The sequence below is a fragment of the Saccopteryx bilineata genome, chromosome 4 (genome assembly GCF_036850765.1).
Source record: "Saccopteryx bilineata isolate mSacBil1 chromosome 4, mSacBil1_pri_phased_curated, whole genome shotgun sequence".
NCBI lineage: Eukaryota > Metazoa > Chordata > Mammalia > Chiroptera > Emballonuridae > Saccopteryx > Saccopteryx bilineata.
In genome coordinates, this window is record NC_089493.1 from 181,111,486 (window position 1) to 181,132,551 (window position 21,066).

The following is a 21,066-nucleotide window of genomic DNA, read 5'->3' on the forward strand; positions in this document are numbered from 1 at the left end:
CATGATCAGTTAGCAGGGAAATGCAAATTAAAACCACTATGAGAGATACCACTTTACACCACTGAGAATGACTGAAGTTAAAACGAGTAATAATACCAGGTATTGGTGAAGATGAGTAAGAACAGGAATTTTTCAGGTAGCCCAGTTTGGCAAACAGTCTGGCCATTTCTTAAATTAAGTTAAACATACACTTCTTTTTTGACCCAACAATTCCACTCCTAGGTGTTCACCCAAGGGAAATGAATGCATATGCCCACAAAAGGATTTTTATAAGAAAGTGCACAGGTAGAGGGTGACAGAGGACGATCTCTCTTTGGGTGATGGGTATGCAACAGAACTAAATGACAAGATAACCTGGAAATGTTTTCTTTGAATATATGTACCCTGATTTATTGATGTCATCCCATTAAAATAAAATTTTATTTATAATAATAATAAAAAAAGAAAGTGCACAGGAACTTCGTTCATAATAATCAAAACTGGCAAACTCAGATGGCTAGACAGACTGTGGCTCATCCATACAGTAGTATATTACTTATATTATCAACAGTCAAAAAGAATTCTGAATATATGTAACATTGATGAATCTCAGAAACATCTTTGCTGAGTAGAGGAAGTCTGAGACAGAATATGACATATAGTTCAATTTCTATGAAATTATAAAAAATGCAAAGCTAAGCTATAGTGACAAAAAGTAGATCGGTGGTGGCTGGGCTAGGGATTGGCTGGAAAGGGCAGATAAGAATTTCTCAAGATGATGGAAGGGTTCTGTCTAGATTGTGGTGGTGGTTGTACTGGTCGTCCACATCTGTCAGCATGCACACTTAAAATGGGTGCATATTATTACACCTCCCAAAAGTGGCTTTTTAAAAAAAGAGCCTTGACACCTGGTGGATTGTGCCCCAGGCCCTGTGGCAGGGAGAAGCCTCCATAGGCCGACAGGGGTGGATGAAACACAGGAGTAGGCAAGGGTAGGAAACCTTCAGGGAACACATTAATTCATAAAATCACTCTCCTTTTTGTCCAGACCTTTGACACTCTTAGAGCTTGCAGTCCCTCCTCGGGTCCCCTGTCAGACATGGCACACGGGCCTGGCAGGAGCAGGGTAGCCCAAAGGACTGTGACAACATGGCCCGCCCCCTGCCCCCCCCCCTCCCTGGGATCTAGGACAGATGACCTGACTCAGTTCTGAGCTCTTTATCAAACCCTCATGGTCTCACTCCTCCGGCCTCACATGCCTGCCTCGCTCCCTTAGGAGAATGTCTCTCTTTCTGGCTCCCGCTCAGCTGTCACGGGCCCATCAGGTCCCTGGGCAGCACAGAGACTAACAGCCATAAGCTCCTGAGCCTTCTGAAACCCTGGCTCAATCCCGCAGTCGCAGTGTTCATTCTCATAAGTACTGTTCTTTTAAAAAGCTGGAAAGTTGGGTCAAGGAGTTTGGGGCTATTATTAGCACCAACCACTATAAAAAGGAAATGCCACTGATAATCTTAGATGGCTGTATTTTTGTATGGGATAATCCAAGCTTCCTTCTTAGAGTTCCCAGTCATAAGAAATACTTAAATATTACTACCCCGGTCATACTCTCAAACACAGCTTAACATCGCTGTAATCTATTGGGGCGATTCCAGTCAGGACTGACTGGGAGAACTAAGACCTCATTTTTAGCCCATTTTTATGGCTGCTGACTTCTGAGTTGCTCGGGTCTGTCCTGCAGAGGAAAATAACCAATTATTTTGGTACAAATATAAATTTGTTGGAACTATGTGGAGGTAGCATGGGAAAGGGGTTGTGGGTGTGCAGGCTCTTGTCAGACTTACCCAAGCTTGGTCCATTGTGGCATCAGGCATATTGCCCCACCTTTCTGAGCTTCCCTACAGAATGGCTGCTGTGAACCCTATGAGCTAATGCCTGATGTCCGGCACTTGGTAAACTTTCAGTAAATGTTAATTCATTATTAGTTTGCTCTCACTGTGGGGACAGCAAAAGTCTGGTTTTGCCTTTGGGAATTCTATACTCTATCGTAATACACAAAGCATATGGACGGTAGAACAAAAGAGCAACAGAAATGATGAGATATTGTGTTGGTAAAATTGCTAAAAGACAAACACACCAGGCAGTTTAGTTTTCAGACACTGCTGGGCTCCTGCTTCGAGATGTATCAGAGAATAGTTTGTCAATGTGGGTCAAAAGCCTTTAAAATGTGTTTGCCCTTAAGAAAACAATGAAGCTTGTGAGCAGAGTTAACCAGGATATCCTTACAGTAGCAAACGTTTGGTAACAGTCTAAAATTTCAGGGGTCCCCAACCTTTTTACACAGGGGGCCAGTTCACTGTCCCTCAGACCGTTGGAGGGCCGCCACATACAGTGCTCCTCTCACTGACCACTAATGAAAGAGGTGCCCCTTGCGGAAGTGTGGTGGGGGCCGGATAAATGGCCTCAGGGGGCCGCATGCGGCCCACGGGCCGTAGTTTGGAGATGCCTGGAATGGCTAATGACAGAAGCCAAATGCATTTTTAGACATTATAATTGATGAACATTTAAAATCGCAAATCTGATCACAAAACAATATGTACAATATGCGTCCACTTTGAGGGTATGACTTGAAGTAGTGGTTCTGTTAAAAATTTCTTGTGCCTGACCTGTGGTGGTACAGTGGATAAAATGTTGACCTGGAACGCTGAGGTTGCTGGTTCGAAACCCTGGGATTGCCTGGTCAAGGCACATGTGGGAGTTGATGCTTCCTGCTCCTCCTTTCTCTCTCTCTCGCTCTCTCTCTCTCTTAGTATCTCTCCCCTCTCTAAAATGAATAAGTAAAAATTTTTAAAAAAAAAAAGAAGAAAAATTTCTTGTAATCAGGAGCTCTAAAAAGATAACTGGATTAGTTCTTCATAAAAATATAGATATATAAGCATCTGGATAGATAGATAGATAGATAGATAGATAGATAGATAGATAGATAGATTATATTCAATATCTATTTATCTATCTATCTATCTGGGCTCTAGACCTTGACTTAACGCAATGTTTTTATGTATGGGTGGTACTTCTATGTGTTTTTTTGTTTCATTCATTTGTTTTTCTAATGTGATGTTTTGCTTTTATATAAGAAAAACCCAAAGAATTAGAAAACCAGTTTGATCAATTTTGAAGACAGAAAGAAAGAACAAGTACAACACAATATGTAAGCAGTGACTTATTTTTTATCAGGCATTTCTAAGAACGCTAGGACCTTTGTTTCGCTTCCTATGAATACACTGATTCACTGTGTCATCTGGGCAGGTTCCTCCCCTCCCTGGCCCTCGGTTCTCCGTCTGTAAAATGCCTGAGTTGGTCTAGGCCAGGGACGCACTTTCATCTTGAGTGTCAACTCCATAGCATTGCTAGGGATTACCTGGACCACCCCTGTGAAAGAAGGCAAGAGCTCTGTGACTAATACTGCTTGTCCTGGACAGAAGAATGAGGAATGACACAGGGGGACCATGCCCGTTTCCGTATGTAGACGAGACACCTTTACGGTTTCTTGGAACTCTGTGAGTCTGGGGCATCTCTGATCAAAAATACAAACCTGAATTTGGGAAGTTATAAGGGTCGGGGGTATGTAATTCCATGTATTCATTTTGGTTAGGTTGTAGCGGATCACTAATTTTCCATCTTACTTCACAGAACCCAAGACATAACTTGGGATTCACGGAAGGAGAAAATAGTCACGGCAGTTGTGTATCCATTGTATTTGCACCCATCACCTCCTGTCCCAAGAACAAGGACTAAGTCTGCAGCTGTTACTCAAATTCTTCTATCTGAAACCCTCTGAACACCACAGCTGTTGGAGGCATGAACCTGATTTCAGTTTTGTTCTTGGTCCATGTCTCATGTTTCACGGAAATCTCTAAAAGCCACACTTCTGGGGGTTGAGTCAGAGAAGGCCACTTCTCCTAATCATCACGCTCCCAGGAAGCAGAAGGTGTTCATTCCCAGGGGACTTTCCAGGGTGAAATAGAGCCCTTTCTATTCTTAATTTGATGGAACAAGGGCTCTGTGAGGGGTGCTGTTGTGCCTACAGTCATACGATAAGTTTAATGACTACCAGCTCTGCCCACTGGCAAGCAGACAGGGATACTTTGGCAAACACTTTGGCTCTTGGCAGCTTGGCTATTTGGAGGAAGGGGCAGTCTGGAGGGCTTTCTTGTATATCAAGTTCACCACCCTAATCTACCCTAGCGTCCACAGAGAACAGCGGGCTGTATTCAGGGATCTCAGCAACAGCTGTGCCTTCCAAACCAAGACGCTGCTCAGACAGACGATCCAAATGTGGGCTGTGTGTTTCAGTGGGATTTGGTGGGACTTTCCTAGTCAAATGGTCCTTTGTGTGCCTCTAAAAGATGAGGCATTAACCTCACGCAGGGCGAAAGCATGATGGATGACTAGGAGTTCTCAGTTTACATGTGGCTGGTGCTCAGGACTAAACCGTCAAAAAGGCCTGGGTATCTGAGGGACAGTGCCCGGCTTGTTCAGACTTGTTTTTGATGGAATGCGTGACTCCCGGGGCTTTTAGTTCCACGCAGGTTTGATAAGCTAACCAAAGCTGGACTGGTCCAAGGCTGACTCGAGTTCCTCTCAGGACAGCAGAATTGCGTCCTGAACAGGCCGTCTCTATGATCATATTTGTTTCTTCTTGGCTCCATTTTTTTTTCCTGTATTTTTCTGAAGTTGCAAATGGGGAGGCAGTCAGACAGACTCCCACATGCGCCCGACCGGGATCCACCCAGCATGCCCACCAGGGGGCGATGCTCTGCCCATCTGAGGCGTCGCTCTGTTGCAACCAGAGCCATTCTAGAGCCTGAGGCAGAGGCCATAGAGCCATCCTCAGGGCCGGGGCCAATTTTGCTCCAATGGAGCCTTGGCTGTGGGAGGGGAAGAGTGAGACAGAGAGGAAGGAGAGGGGGAGGGGTGGAGAAGCAGATGGGCGCTTCTCCTGTGTGCCCTGGCCGGGAATCGAACCTGGGACTTCTGCACGCCAGGCCGATGCTCTATCACTGAGCCAACCGGCCAGTGTCTTGGCTGCATTTTTAACAAGCACCCCAGGCCCTTTCATTGGATGTGGGGCAATGAGCACCCACTTCTGAAAATCACTGCTATAGCTGGGGGTCTCAGAGGCACCTAAGAGAGATCTGGCGTTGGCACATTTTCTGCCAAGGGAGGCCAGCTTGTGCTATGCTAAAGACTCTAGGCCAATATTCCACTATCATTTTGGGGGAAACAGTAAGAAAATCTAAAACAGAGACTCCATAGTGACAAAAAATGCTTTCTCTCCCCGCCTTATAAAGTACAAGATCACGAAAAGGTACTGCTTTTGATCATTTTTCTTTTAGTCCCCAAGGAAACTTGAAGCTATCTGCGAAAGCACCCCTGGGAGTCACAGGTTAACATCTACAGTTCTCTTACAGCCCCCACATGCCCTATAATCTACCCTGTGGCCTTGGCAATAGGCCAGACACAAATTCAGCTAAAATCTGCCTTTTTGAATGAAGCATGGCAATTTAAAACTCTAAATCTAGATAGTACAATCTGCGTAAGGCAACCCACTGGATGATTCTGTACTCATTTTATTCATTGAATAAAGTGACCAGCTTGTCTCAGTTTGCCCAGGAGTGTCCCATGTCCCTGGACACTCTGCCCCTCAGTACTGGGCAAAACTGGGGCATTTGGTCATGCTACACCTTTCCATTGCCTGTGACCTATGTAATAATGTACAGCTTTTAAAAAGACAGTCTCCAGGGCGGGTTTTCAGCCTCCCCGACAGTGTCTCAGGGAACACGGGCAAACACGTAGCTTTTTAAAGATCTTCCTTTAAAAAAAGAATACATAGAAGATGCTGTTCATTACTTTTAGAAATAAAACTTTCCCCACAATGGTTTCAGAGGAGCCAGAGACATAAAGGTGTAGCAAACAGCCCTCCCACCCTCCCTTGTTTCCTATAGGCATCCATCACTTAGTGTAACGTTTACTAAGATTTGTGTGTGTTTTAACATCAGAAAGGAGACAGGTAAGGTTGGACCAGGCAATGAGAATGCGGGACATAGAAATAGAGTCGACTGCCCTGGCTGGGTGGCTCAATTGGTTAGAACATCGTCCTGATATGAAAGGTTGCCAGTTCGATCCCTGGTCAGGTCACATACAGAAACGGATCGGTGTTTCTAGTTCTCTCCCTTCCTCTTTCTCTAAGATCAATAAAAAAAATTTTTTAAAAAGAAAGAGTAAATCTATCTAGAAGATATGGACTTTTTCATCAAGTAGAATTAGATGGGAAGTAATTCCCTTCTATACTTAATTTTAGTTTTATTGTAAAGCCTTTGGAATTTTTCTAAACTCTGGAAAAGATGATTCAGATAGCTAAAAAAGGATGTGCCTCAGCAGCCTGTCCCAAAATGGGTCAGAATTTTCAGAAATTACCCTGCCCACATTAAAATTATACTTCTGTAAAATATTGTAATTCATAGAATCCCTAGAATTTCATTTCCCAGTCAGTTCCAAACTTCAGTTTTCAAAAGTGGCTTATATTTTTGGTTCAGGAATCACTGTACTGACAGCTGACCTACACTCTGAAAAATACACTTGTGTGAGGAAATCAGCACATTTGCCCACTTGAAGTCCCTGATGCAATCTCCGTTTTCATTAAAAAGTCAAGTTCGTAAACAGTGACAACTTACAACTGTTAGTATATCAGCTCTTCGTTTTTTTCCCCCAGACCATCAGATAATTAGTGCAGATAACTTTTACTTGGCCACTGGCTTCTCTCAGTAAAAAAAATAAAGGCGATCAATACAAAAAACCATAAGTGAAGTCAACAGCTAAAAAGCCACGCCACCAGATCTCATTTTTTTTTTTTTTTTCTGAAGCTGGAAATGGGGAGAGACAGTCAGACAGACTCCCGCATGCGCCCGACCGGGATCCACCCGGCACGCCCACCAGGGGCCACGCTCTGCCCACCAGGGGGCAATGCTCTGCCCCTCCGGGGCATCGCTCTGCCGAGACCAAAGCCACTCTAGCGCCTGGGGCAGAGGCCAAGGAGCCATCCCCAGCGCCCGGGCCATCTTTGCTCCAATGGAGCCTTGGCTGCAGGAGGGGAAGAGAGAGACAGAGAGGAAGGAGTTGGGGGGGTGGAGAAGCAAATGGGTGCTTCTCCTATGTGCCCTGGCCGGGAATCGAACCCGGGTCCCCCGCACGCCAGGCCGATGCTCTACCGCTGAGCCAACCAACCGGCCAGGGCCCAGATCTCATTGTAATTAGTATTTTCCAAAGTGGGCTCTGTGAGATGTTAGTAGTAAGTTAGGGGAGCACTGTGATAGAGTTCATGTTTTTCACTGCAAGACTTTTCAGAACCTTAACAATGATCATTGACACGGTCTCAGGTGGAGGCATAGCATGTGTTCCCCAAACTTATTTGACCAAATCTTGTTGGAGTACCTAAAAAAGCGTGGGTTCCCCCTAAGACACTTAGAGAAGCACTGCTCCTTCCTTTCTAAATTTGCTAAGCCAGTGACTCAAAAGTTGGGACCAAATCTATTTCCAGTGAAAATGTTGCTTATTTGCAAATAGCCAAAGCACAGAACAGTCTGACATCCTAAACATATTAACATTTCAACACACTATTAAAGGAGGCTATTCTTGTTACAAACATCACTAGTTTCCAATCCATAATAAGAACACACAAGGCAGTAAGATGTATTAGAAAGTGGTTGTGGCTTCAAGCTTAGAGAATTTCTCTTTGATGACTTGGAGAGGCAGATGAATTAGTGCCAATAGGGCAGGGCTCTGTTCAGTCTGTAGAGCTCCAGTCAGAGCCAACAGTGGTTTGAATACCTAAAAATGAGCTGATACGGGCGTTTGCAGTTAGGCATGCTTATCTGCAATCGGGTACCTTTCAACATAAGAGCTACCTGTATTTCCCAGGCCAAATTATTCTGAGGGTCTGGAAACGATCTAAACTTCTGACCTCTGATCCCAGCACTGAGAAAGAGGAGAAAGAAGATTAAGGAATTGCCAAGCCATTGCAGCCGCCGGAAAGAAAGTTGGAGAAGGAACTGGTGGTGCAGGGCTAACCTAAAGACAGGTAGTGAGGAAGCACTGAATCACGCGCTATGCCATTCCTTACACAGGGATGCCCTAACCAAGTTGTCTTAAGAATAAAGTCTGTGATCAAAACCCAATCTAGTCACTAAAATGATACTAAGATGAGACGGGGTAAAATGGGTCAAATTGTCAAATACTGTACTTTTTTCCTTCATGGTGGAGACATCAAGTGTGAAGACAATCAAACGTTGTTTTAGTTCCAATGTGAAGTTACATTTGCTCTCTACCCAGAAACTCAGGTTGGCTCTTTAACCACTTGAAATGACATTGCACAGAGAAATAAAGAATATAAAATATGAAAATAAAATTTTTATTAGGAAGAAGAAATTTTATATACAATTAAGTATCGGGTTGATGAAATGTATTACATTAACAACCTTTGCTTAAGGAACAAATACAGATTTAGTAAAAGAAGAAGTTAAAAGCTTAAAACAGGTTTGCATACACAATTTCCAAGCAGGTTTAAGTAACAAGATCTCAATTTGCATAAATCCTACTTATCCGTGAGGGGAAAGTGTATCAGTTTGTGGCTATTTCTGATCATCAGTTCACTCTGGGTCTTGTAGATCTCTTTGATCATGATCCCATCTCTGGTGATCCTGATCCTGTTCTAAAAAGGCTCTCTGCCCCCGTCAGTGGGCACTTGCTGAGAGGTCACATTGCAAGTGGCATTTCTTTGCTCTTTGAGAATTAAACAAATTCCAGTGTGCTCTTACATGAACTCCATGGTTTTAAAAGATAGCTGCTTGAACCAATCTGAAAGAGCCCTTCCTTTGGGGGAGTGCTTAAATCACAGGTAAACATGTGTAAAGAGTTTGGACAGGGCACTGGAACCAAAAGACAGGCAGTGAGGCAGCACTGAACCACGCTCTGTGTCATTACTTACACAGGGATGTCCTAACTACCTGTCTTTAGGTGCACAACACCTTTGTAGACAGAGTTTTAGGTCTCATGTAAGCTAACAGAATCTGTAATTCTGAAGCTATCAAGTAAAAATAAATATCTGTATGTGGTACAGAAAACATCCTCATTTGAAGAGTACTTATTTTGCTTATTTTTATCCCCCCAAACACAAAACATCCAACAAGAACAATTTTATCTATGTTTATTTAATTACAACAAAAGTAGAACACTGAATACCAAATAAAAAAAGATATCCAAAAAAGATGATGAATATGTTTAGAAACAAAAATGGCTAATTTAGCTGAAGGAATTACCCAGGTGACATCAAAACACATTTGTAATTTAAATTAGGTATCAGCATAAATTAAATTTAGTAAATGAGTTCCAATTCACTATTAAAAGTTATCAAAATATTTTTAAATGTTACATAAAAATTGACATTCATATTATTACATAAAGACCAAACAAAAAATCATATAAGAATAATAAATAAATATATCCTGAAATAAAATGCAAATCACACTTGTCATGCCAGATACATACTCCCTTATCTCTCACATGTATTTGTGAGGATTTGGTATTTTGCATGTTCCAAGGAAAAGTGATGATAATATATGTTGATGCAAATTTCCGCCATAAAAATAAACTACTTCATATCTTAAATATTCCTATGATGAAACATCAGGACTCCAGTTTCACTAATAAAAACTTTATGAAGGCATAAATTGTGTTTGGTTTGACTCTTCAAGACATGGCTGAAAACTCTCAGCAAAGCATTCTAGGCTTTTTTTTTTTTCTCATACCAAGTGACCCAGAATATATTTTAAAAAAATGTTTATTTTCTGTGCATATTTGTTTTAAAATTATAAGTTCCTGAGCACTTTTTCTTCTTCCTCCTCATCGCTGTCAGTGACATTGACTTGCTGGATGCCAGAGGGAGCTGCTGTAGGGGCTGTTAGGACGTTCTCCAAGACCCCGATGTCCAGCTGGGGCGCGGGGTTGAGGTACTCTTCCCCCCTGTGGCCGTGACTATTATAGTAAGAGGTCCCGTCCATGCTCTCACAGCTCCGAGAATCTTCACTCTGTGAGCGTTCATCTGGGTAGTCTCTAAAAGGATAGTCTCTATTTAAAGCTGAAAACATAGCTTCGTGTTTTTGGTACCTGTCTTCATAATAACCAAGGCACTCTGGCATTGAACTTGGAAAATTTCCATAGCCAAAGGGAGGCCGACTATAAGGGCACGTGCTGTAGCAAAAAGACAAAAAAGGAATTAGATCATAACTTGCCTACGTGTTGTCTTGCATACAGACTAACTGATCAGGTTTAACTGCATCCTCTTTGGGGCTTGGAGAGTTCCCCAGGTAACTTTCCGCTACTGCTCCGTGTATTCATTTGCTCTTTCACTACTGCTTAGCCCTAACATAAAATACATGGTAAAGGCCTGACCTGTGGTGGCGCAGTGGATAAAGCGTCGACCTGGAAATGCTGAGGTCGCCGGTTCGAAACCCTGGGCTTGCCTGGTCAAGGCACATATGGGAGTTGATGCTTCCAGCTCCTCCCCCCTTCTCTCTCTCTGTCTCTCTCTCTCTCCCTCTCTCTCTCCTCTCTAAAAATGAATAAAGAAAAAAAAAGATTAAAAAAAATACATGGTAAAGTAAGCTGTGACTGGCATACTAGGCGATTATCTATTATCAGTCTTTGGCTTTTTTTTGACAGGCTTGATTTAAAAGAATTGCCTACCAGGGCCTTTCTCTTGTGATGCCTTACACCAGGTTTTGGAAATGCAAGCATGCATCGTGCTGTTTTAAAACTGACAGCAAGCACTGCAACAATTGTTCTTATGAATATCTGAAACAAAGCTTATGAAGGAAAAATGTATAATTGAGTTGAAATCAAGAGCTCTTGGGCAAGCCTTGAAACAGAGAACTTAATTTTTAATTGACATTCAATAATAAAGTCTATTAAGAACCATTAATACAAGAAATATTTAAAACTGATATTAATCTGTGGTTTTAAAGATTCTTTTTCCCCAAAAAAATTTTTGGAGGTCAGAAATGTAAAGAATTGAAAAGATTATTTTGATGATTTTTAAAAGACAAACTGATGATTCTCTTAAAAATTCAAATTTAAAATTTCTGCCATTCAAATCCATTCCTCAAAGAAAATTTTTTTTACTTTAAAGTATTTATCCTCTCTTTCAAAGGCACAGAATAAGAATCATAGAAGAGGTATACAAGAAAGTCCAAGACTTTCCTGGGCTCATCGTCTCCATCTAGTGACAGATAGGGTCAACATAATGATCACTTTCATTAGCAAAACAAGATGGGTGGTGTTTCATGCTCCCACATTAAAATAAAAGTCAACTTTGTTTCCTTCCCTTTAAGCACATAGGTATGATCAGCATACTAAACTATCATCTCAAACTCTTTGAAAATATGGTTATATTCAGTGGTTTGGTGTCTCACACCCAAATCTCCAAGTGCTAGGGACCTTGCTTATGTTAAATATTACAAATATCAAGCAATGCTTCTAAAATGTTTCAGGTTTCCATTCCTACTACCACACCCTCATTTGGACATTTTTAATTTAATAGTTGTGTCCTGAACAATTGTGCTTCCAGCGACTATGACTTTGCTCGGGTAAACATTCCACCTCCAGGTCTCACCATCCATTGAATTCCACAGATCCTTCAAGGGAGTGCTCGGAGCTACCTCCTCCACCAAGCAGTCACATCAGCTAGAAACAATTCAACCATCCTTTTATCTGGATTGAATGTAGGCAAGATACTAATGTAAGGCTTGGTGGAAATTTTGTTTAAAAAAGGTCTAGGCCCTGGCCGGTTGGCTCAGCGGTAGAGCGTCGGCCTGGAGTGTGGGGGACCCGGGTTCGATTCCCGGCCAGGGCACATAGGAGAAGCGCCTATTTGCTTCTCCACCCCCACCCTCCTTCCTCTCTGTCTCTCTCTTCCCCTCCCGCAGCCGAGGCTCCATTGGAGCAAAAGATGGCCCGGGCTCTGGGGATGGCTCCTTGGCCTCTGCCCCAGGCGCTAGAGTGGCTCTGGTCGCTGCAGGGCGACGCCCTGGAGGGGCGTGCGGGGTGGATCCCGGTCGGGTGCATGTGGGAGTCTGTCTGACTGCCTCCCCGTTTCCAGCTTCAGAAAAATACAAAAAAAAAAAAAAAAAAAAAAGGTCTAAAATCTAGGAATATACCAGGCATGCGCTAAAGTCTAAAATGTAAACATTACATGGTTGTATTGGTGTGTTAAATAAAAGTCAGTGTTATATATTCAGAGAACAAAAACAAACAAAAAAGTCATTTATGACGAAGGTGATCCTAGATGGCTATATGGATTCAAATGATTAACAGTAGAAGCATCATGGGGTAGTGGCAAAGGCATCAAATAGAATTATCAGAATAATAATATTAGCGAGCATGTAATAAGTATTTACTGTTTTCTGGGCAGTGATCAAGGAGTATATATGTTATCTTAAATATTCCTTAGAACCACTCACTCTATGTGATAGATACTATAATATCTCCACTTTACAGATGAGGAAACAGAGCCTTAATGAGATTAAGCAACTTACTCAAAGTCATATAATTAGAAGTAGTAGAACAGAATCAGGCAGTCGGACACCAGAACTTGGTCTCCTAACCATCATGGCACATGGGCACTAGTTCTAGCTGTATCGCTTACAAACATGGTAATCTTAAATTATCCAAACCTTAGGCCCTCCTTACATAAAACAGAGATAATATTGCCTGTTCTGCCAACTTAAAAGGTCTGCCATAAGGAACTTGGGAGAAGATATATATTGAGTTCTTTGGAACTAGAAACACTTTCTATGTATGACTATACTGAAAGGTAGTCTTATAAGAAGTTACATTTAATAATGTATTGGTAAATACACACATACATGTACATTTTGCTTTTATTTCAAAATAAGAAAGAATGTAAAGGTAAAACAAAATCTAATGTAAATGGTTACTTATAGGAGGAGAGAAAGAAGAGGAAAGGAGACAGGAAAGGAAGCTATACATCTCAAAATGTTCCTTGTATTATGGTTTAAAAGGCAAATCTAAAAATTCTGACTTTGAAACCATATAAATATTTTTCATAATTTTAAACAAATTTAATTTTAAAAAAGTAATCTCTAAAACCTGAAAGCAAATACACCCAAGTTTATATCAAATTATAGGTGCCTTCAATATACAGAGAAAAAATATTTCAATATAATTTAAGTCTGATATTTTTATTGTACCTTCCTATAAGATATAACCTATGAAGAAAAAGAATCACAAATGTTTCTTAGAATGCATTCAGTAATTTTCATGTGATATCACTGCTTTGATACTATTGATATTATTTTGAAATTATACTCTCTTCATGTGTATGTGTGTATGTATATCAGAAAGAAATATGTTTGGTAGGATAAAGCAAACAAGTATTAATGTTATCATCAGGGGTCAAGATTTTTAGGGGGAAAAGATACTAGGCACATAAAATCAAAGCACTTTATTTGAAACTATACAATATTACATTTATTTGGGAAATATCAATATAAACTCAAATTTTCTCACAAAAACACATATTCTCTCTGAAAAGGCCTAGATTCCCTATTAATTCAGTTAGCAATAAGCATCCCTCTTGCCTAAATTTATATTTCTAAATATCACTTTCAGTGAAAGAAACTTGGGTATCTAGGTTAAAATGGCAGATTCCAGATGTTATAAATAAGGTACACGATGAGTCTGGGGCATGTTATGCCAGAGAGCAAAGAAGCTATCAAATCAAAGATCAAAGACACAGGAGCGAAGCTGTAGCCACTGACAAAAAAGGGGAAATTTTGAGCATCAAAAGATACAATAAGTAATGACTGCAATGTATTAAAACATACCAAATAGATGAAAATCCAGTTGTTCATAATGATATTCCCCAAACAAAACAAGATTCGCTGATATGTGGAAAGAATCAAGAGTTTATCCTGCCTTTCTATATTTCAGAGTAATCAAATGGTTGATGAGGGAAAGTTTTTCTTCATGAAAGAATTTCAGCTAATGAAGGAAGGAATATCAAATCAGAAAATCACCATTTTGCAATCTCATGGGACTAGGTAACAATCATCATAGCTACTAAATAAACACTGGTATTTCTCAACCTCAGGTGACCATGAGAACTATATGAGGAAACTTTGCTGCCCAGGTTCTATTCCTCAAAGATTCTTTTTGATCTGAGATCGTCATGTGTACTACTGTACAGAAGAGACGTGAGGAGTGACGTCACGAAAATGGCGCACGAAAATGGCGCCGTGAGCAGCGCGTCCGACAGCTCTCCCCTAAATCACAACAAATTTATCAACTAGAAACAGAAAAATTTATCCTCGGAGCATTCCGGAGTTCCACACAAACTGATAGCGAAAGGACTGTTATCACTTGAATCTGAGAGACGAGGGTGTGGAGGAATCTACCACAGGGACGTTCTTTCAAACCGCGAGGAAGTGCGCCTGTGGTGAGTCAGCCCATATTTGGGAACCGCGAGCTGCCGCAGCGAGCCGCCACCGTGAGCCGCTGCGAGCGCGCGAGCCGCCGCGAGCAGCCGCGCGCGCCCGGTCCGGTTGAGCACCGCTGACGTTCCCAGCGGCCCGCACACTGCGAGTGGGGGTCGCCGGCCACCGGAGCCTGGAGCGCCCCATTCGCGCGCGTGCCTTGGGCATTCCATGCGCCCAGGGTGCCCTGCTGGCCCGCACACCCAGAGTGCTCCATTATCCTGCGCCTGGTGCGGTCCAGCCGCCAGCGGGGGGCCGAGCGGGAGAGGCTTGGGAGATTCTCTCCGTGGGTGGGGCACCTCACCCAGCCATTCAAGCTAACAATCAAGCGTTGGGGGAGGGGCGCGCGCAGGCAGCATAAAATACCTTCGGAAGCACAACTGCGACCCAATCACTGAAATTAGCTTAACCCATGAAATCTGCGCACCCTCGGTTCTAATTGATAAGATCTCTCTCAGTTCAGCGATCCAAGACAAGAGGCGTGATATTTTTTAGTGCCTCTCGCTAAAGGGGCGGGGGCAACTTCTGATTGATAGAGCCTCCATATTCAGGGATAAACGCTAACAAGAAGGACTTGGCAGATAATAAGGCCTATACTACACTAGTCGCAAGCAGAGACTAGTGCCTCTTCTTCCCTGCAAAAACAGGCTACAAAGTGTGGAAAGCCTGGGTTGAGAGGTCCAACTAAATGATAGGCGCTGAACAGTCACCTTGACAACAATTGACTCCCACCCCCGCCTGATTACACTGGAGGCCCTGACTGTCAGAGCCTTTCCCAAAGCCTTGCACTGAGTGGGGATAGAGTGGGGATTTCCCAGCTCTTTGAGCCTCTTACTCCCCAGGCAGAAGCAGTTGCAGCCTTATAGCTGGATCACCAGGCTGCTAATTCAGAAAGGGGGGACTAGGAGAGAGAATCCAGGAAAGCAAACTCTCTCATCGTTGGACCCTGCAAACGCCAACAAGCCTTGACTTCCAGCAAGACTAAAGCCAATTATATGACATTGCCATAGAATCCCATCAACTGCAAATCCCTACCTAAGTGTGACACAGGGGCAGAGCCTGGGGTACAGAGTCACCGACCAGGAAGAGGGAGAGAAAAGAAAAAGGAAGAAGTTAACCTCTCAAAATCAAGAAAAATCCACAGACTTTACAACTTGATCCACTAATTTTTTTGTTGTTGTTGTTTGTTTCTTCTATCTTATTGCCTTTATTTCCTCCACCTCGGTCCTTCTATTCTCTGCCCATCTTATGCTTCCCCTTTCTTGAACTACACTACCCATGAGTGTTGCATTTTATTTCTCTTCTTCATCCTCACCCTCCTTTAAGGTTATACTCCAAAACACTTAACTCTCACTCTCTCCTCTTTTGTTTTTTTTTTTGTCTTGCCTTATTTTGTTTTTTTCTCTTCCTATTTTATTTCTTCCTTCGTTTTTCTCTTTTTCTTATTTTTTCCTTTCTATTCGTTTTTTCTTTTCTCATTTTACTTTCCTCCCATATAACCCTCAATCACAAACAAATTAGTTAATTTGGGACTCAAGGCTTTTTTTTGGCTTTATTTCTCTTTTTTGCTTTTGTTTTTATTTTTTATTTTTTTTCTTGTTTGTTTATTTTTGTGGCATTTTGGGTCCTCCCAACCCAAGGTCTCCATTGTATTTAGTCTTCGCTCCACTTAATACAACAGATTTTTACTTATTATTTTTATTTTTTCTTCTTTATTAATCATCTTATGCTTGTCTAAGATTTTTTTTTTTTTTTGCATTTAGTAGGTCCCTACTCCCTTTTTTTTGCCCCTTGAACTCTTCACCCCAAATCAGGCCCTCCATTATAGGCATGATATTTCCCTGAGGAGGGGAGAGGAGGGAAAGAGAAGAGAGAAAAAAGGGGGAAATAATAAATTATTACTGTTTTTTTTTTTGTGGGGTGTTTTACCTTTTTTGTTTGTTTGTTTTTGTTTTTTTTGTGTTTTTTTTTGTTTTTTTTTTTACTTTTTACTCTTTATTAATTCTAATTAGTGCTATCAACAAGACCACCCTCAGATGCCGATAAGAAATAGGAAATCGAATATTATGGATACAAAAGAAAGAGAGGTAACACAAATAGATGTGGAAAAATCTATGGAGAAAAGACTTAACATATTGGAAGCCTTGGAGCTAAATGACAGAGAATTTAAAATAGAAATCTTAAAAATACTCAGAGATATACAAGAAAACACAGAAAGGCAATATAGGGAGATCAGAAAACAACTCAATGAACACAAAGAATATATTACCAAGGAAATTGAAACTATAAAAACAAATCAAACAGAAATGAAAAACTCAATTCACGAGCTGAAAAATGAGGTAACAAGCTTAGCTAACAGAACAGCCCAGATTGAAGATAGGATTAGTGAAATAGAAGACAAACAACTTGAGGCACAACAGAGAGAAGAAGAAAGAGACTCAAAAATAATAAAAAACGAGAAAGCCCTACAGGAATTGTCTGACTCCATCAGAAAGAATAACATAAGAATAATAGGTATATCAGAGGGAGAAGAGAGAGAAAATGGAATGGAGAATATACTCAAACAAATAATAGACGAGAACTTCCCAAGCCTGTGGAAGGAACTAAAGCCTCAAATTCAAGAAGCAAACAGAACACCAAGTTTTCTTAACCCCAACAAACCCACTCCAAGGCACATCATAATAAAGATGACACAAACCAATGACAAAGAAAAAATTCTCAAGGCAGCCAGGGAAAAGAAGAGTACAACATATAAAGGAAGGCCTATTAGATTATCATCAGATTTCTCAGCAGAAACTCTACAAGCTAGAAGAGAGTGGACCCCAATATTTAAAGCCCTGAAAGAGAGGAACTTTCAGCCAAGAATACTATACCCATCAAAGCTATCCTTCAAGTATGAAGGAGATATAAAAACATTCACAAATACAGAAAAGATGAGAGAATTTATCAACAGAAAGCCCCCACTCCAGGAAATACTAAGGGGGGTTTTCCAACCAGATTCAAAGAACAAAAGAAAACAACACCACAAGTAACAGCTCCACCAAGAACACAATAAAACCAAACTTAAACTGTGACAACAAAGGAAAAAAAGGGGGGAGAGGATGGAGATTAACAGTAGCAAAGGATGATGAAGTGCAGAAATACTTATAAGATAGGGTACTACAATGAATATGGTAGGTACCCTTTTCATTACTTAATGGTAACCACCCTTAAAAAAACCACCACAAAAACACTTGACTTAAAAAAGGTAGCAACAGAGGAAAGAAGTATGGAACACAAACAAACAAAAACAAATGATAGAAAAACAAAAGAGAAGAATCAAACTAGATACAAAACTAACAGAAAGCAATTTATAAAATGGCAGTAGGGAACCCACAAGTGTCAATAATTACACTAAATGTAAATGGATTAAACTTACTAATAAAAAGACACAGAGTAGCAGAATGGATTAAAAAAGAAAATCCAACTATATGCTGCCTACAAGAAACACATCTAAGCAACAAGGATAAAAACAAATTCAAAGTGAAAGGCTGGAAAACAATACTCCAAGCAAACAACACCCAAAAAAAAGCAGGCGTAGCAATACTCATATCTAATAATGCTGACTACAAGACAGAAAAAGTACTCAGAGACAAAAATGGTCATTTCATAATGATTAAGGGGAAGTTGAATCAAGAAGACATAACAATCCTTAATATATATGCACCAAACCAAGGAGCACCAAAATATATAAGACAGCTACTTATTGACCTTAAAACAAAAACTGACAAAAATACAATCATACTTGGAGACCTCAATACACCGCTGACGGCTCTAGATCGGTCATCCAAACAGAGAATCAATAAAGATATAGTGGCCTTAAACGAAATACTAGAACACCTGGATATGATAGACATCTACAGGACACTTCATCCCAAAGCGACAGAGTATACATTTTTCTCTAGTGTACATGGAACATTCTCAAGAATTGACCATATGTTGGGCCACAAAGACAATATCAGCAAATTTAGAAAAATTGAAATTGTACCAAGCATATTTTCTGATCATAAAGCCTTGAAACTAGAATTCAACTGCAAAAAAGAGGGGGAAAAACCCACAAAAATGTGGAAACTAAGCAACACACTTCTAAAAAATGAATGGGTCAAAGAAGAAATAAGCGCAGAGATCAAAAGATATATACAGACAAATGAAAATGAAAATACGACATATCAGAACCTCTGGGATGCAGCAAAAGCAGTAATAAGAGGAAAGTTCATATCACTTCAGGCCTATATGAACAAACAAGAGAGAGCCGAAGTAAACCACTTAACTTCACACCTTAAGGAACTAGAAAAAGAAGAACAAAGACAACCCAAAACCAGCCGAAGAAAGGAGATAATAAAAATCAGAGCAGAAATAAATGAAATAGAGAACAGAAAAACTATAGAAAAAATCAATAAAACAAGGAGCTGGTTCTTTGAAAAGATCAACAAAATTGACAAACCCTTGGCAAGACTCACCAAGGAAAAAAGACACAGGACTCAAATAAATAAAATCCAAAATGAAAGAGGAGAGATCACCACAGACATCATAGATATACAAAGAATTATTGTAGAATACTATGAAAAATTATATGCCACCAAATACAACAATCTAGAAGAAATGGATAAATTCCTAGAACAATACAACCTTCCTAGACTGAGTCATGAAGAAGCAGAAAGCCTAAACAGACCAATCAGCAGGGAGGAAATAGAAAAAACTATTAAAAATCTCCCCAAAAATAAAAGTCCAGGCCCAGACGGTTATACTAGTGAATTCTATCAAACATTCAAAGAAGACTTGGTTCCTATTCTACTCAAAGTCTTCCAAAAAATTGAAGAAGAAGCAATACTTCCAAACACATTTTATGAGGCCAACATAACCCTCATACCAAAACCTGGCAAGGATGGAACAAAGAAAGAAAACTACAGACCAATATCTCTAATGAATACAGATGCTAAAATACTAAACAAAATACTGGCAAACCGAATACAACAACATATTAAAAAAATAATACATCATGATCAAGTGGGATTCATCCCAGAATCTCAAGGATGGTTCAACATACGCAAAACGGTTAACGTAATACACCATATCAACAAAACAAAGAACAAAAACCACATGATCTTATCAATAGATGCAGAAAAGGCTTTTGATAAAATACAACACAATTTTATGTTTAAGACTCTCAACAAAATGGGTATAGAAGGAAAATATCTCAACATGATAAAGGCCATATATGATAAACCATCAGCCAACATCCTATTAAACGGCATAAAACTGAGGACTTTCTACCTTAAATCAGGAACAAGACAGGGTTGTCCACTCTCTCCACTCTTATTCAATGTGGTGCTAGAAGTTCTGGCCAGAGCAATCAGACAAGACAAAGAAATAAAAGGCATCCATATCGGAAAAGAAGAAGTAAAGCTATCACTTTTTGCTGATGATATGATCCTATACATCGAAAACCCGAAGGACTCCACAAAAAGATTATTAGAAACAATAAACCAATACAGTAAGGTCGCAGGATACAAAATTAACATACAAAAGTCCATAGCCTTTCTATATGCCAACAATGAAATATTAGAAAACGAACTCAAAAAAATAATCCCCTTCACGATTGCAACAAAAAAAATAAAATACCTAGGAATAAACATAACAAAGAACGTAAAGGACCTATATAATGAAAATTACAAAGCATTGTTAAGGGAAATCGAAAAAGATACAATGAGATGGAAAAATATTCCTTGTTCTTGGATAGGAAGAATAAATATAATCAAAATGGCCATATTACCCAAAGCAATATACAAATTTAATGCAATTCCCATCAAAATCCCTATGAGATTTTTTAAAGAAATGGAACAAAAAATCATCAGATTTATATGGAACTATAAAAAACCCGAATAGCCAAAACAATCCTAAGGAAAAAGAATGAAGCTGGGGGCATTACAATACCTGACTTTAAACTATATTATAGGGCCACGATAATCAAAACAGCATGGTATTGGCAGAAAAATAGACACTCAGACCAATGGAACAGAATAGAAAGCCCAGAAATAAAACCACATATATATGGTCAAATAATCTTTGATAAAGGGGCCAACAACACACAATGGAGAAAAGAAAGCCTCTTCAACAAATGGTGTTGGGGAAACTGGAAAGCCACATGCAAAAGAATGAAACTCGACTACAGCCTGTCCCCGTGTACTAAAATTAATTCAAAATGGATCAAAGACCTAAATATAAGACCTGAAACAATAAAGTACATAGAAGAAGACATAGGTACTAAAATCATGGACCTGGGTTTTAAAGAACATTTTATGAACTTGACTCCAATGGCAAGAGAAGTGAAGGCAAAGATAAATGAATGGGACTACATCAGAATTAAAAGTTTTTGCTCAGCAAGAGAAACTGATATCAAAATAAACAGACAGCCAACTATATGGGAACTGATATTTTCAAACGA

At 40.3% G+C, this 21,066-nt stretch overlaps 1 protein-coding gene across 2 annotated transcripts in view; it reads right to left on the reverse strand.

Annotated features, from left to right (window-relative positions):
* Positions 1-9,899: 9,899 nt before the first annotated feature.
* SOX30 (SRY-box transcription factor 30) overlaps positions 9,900-21,066 on the reverse strand; it is a 30,094-nt gene continuing 18,927 nt past the window's right edge. Inside the window, exon 5 of one of the 2 annotated variants that reach the window (XM_066277451.1) lies at positions 9,900-10,281. In XM_066277451.1, the coding sequence (XP_066133548.1) occupies positions 9,900-10,281 (382 nt within the window). The remainder of the gene's footprint in view (positions 10,282-21,066) is intronic. The other variant, XM_066277452.1, reaches the window with a different exon arrangement.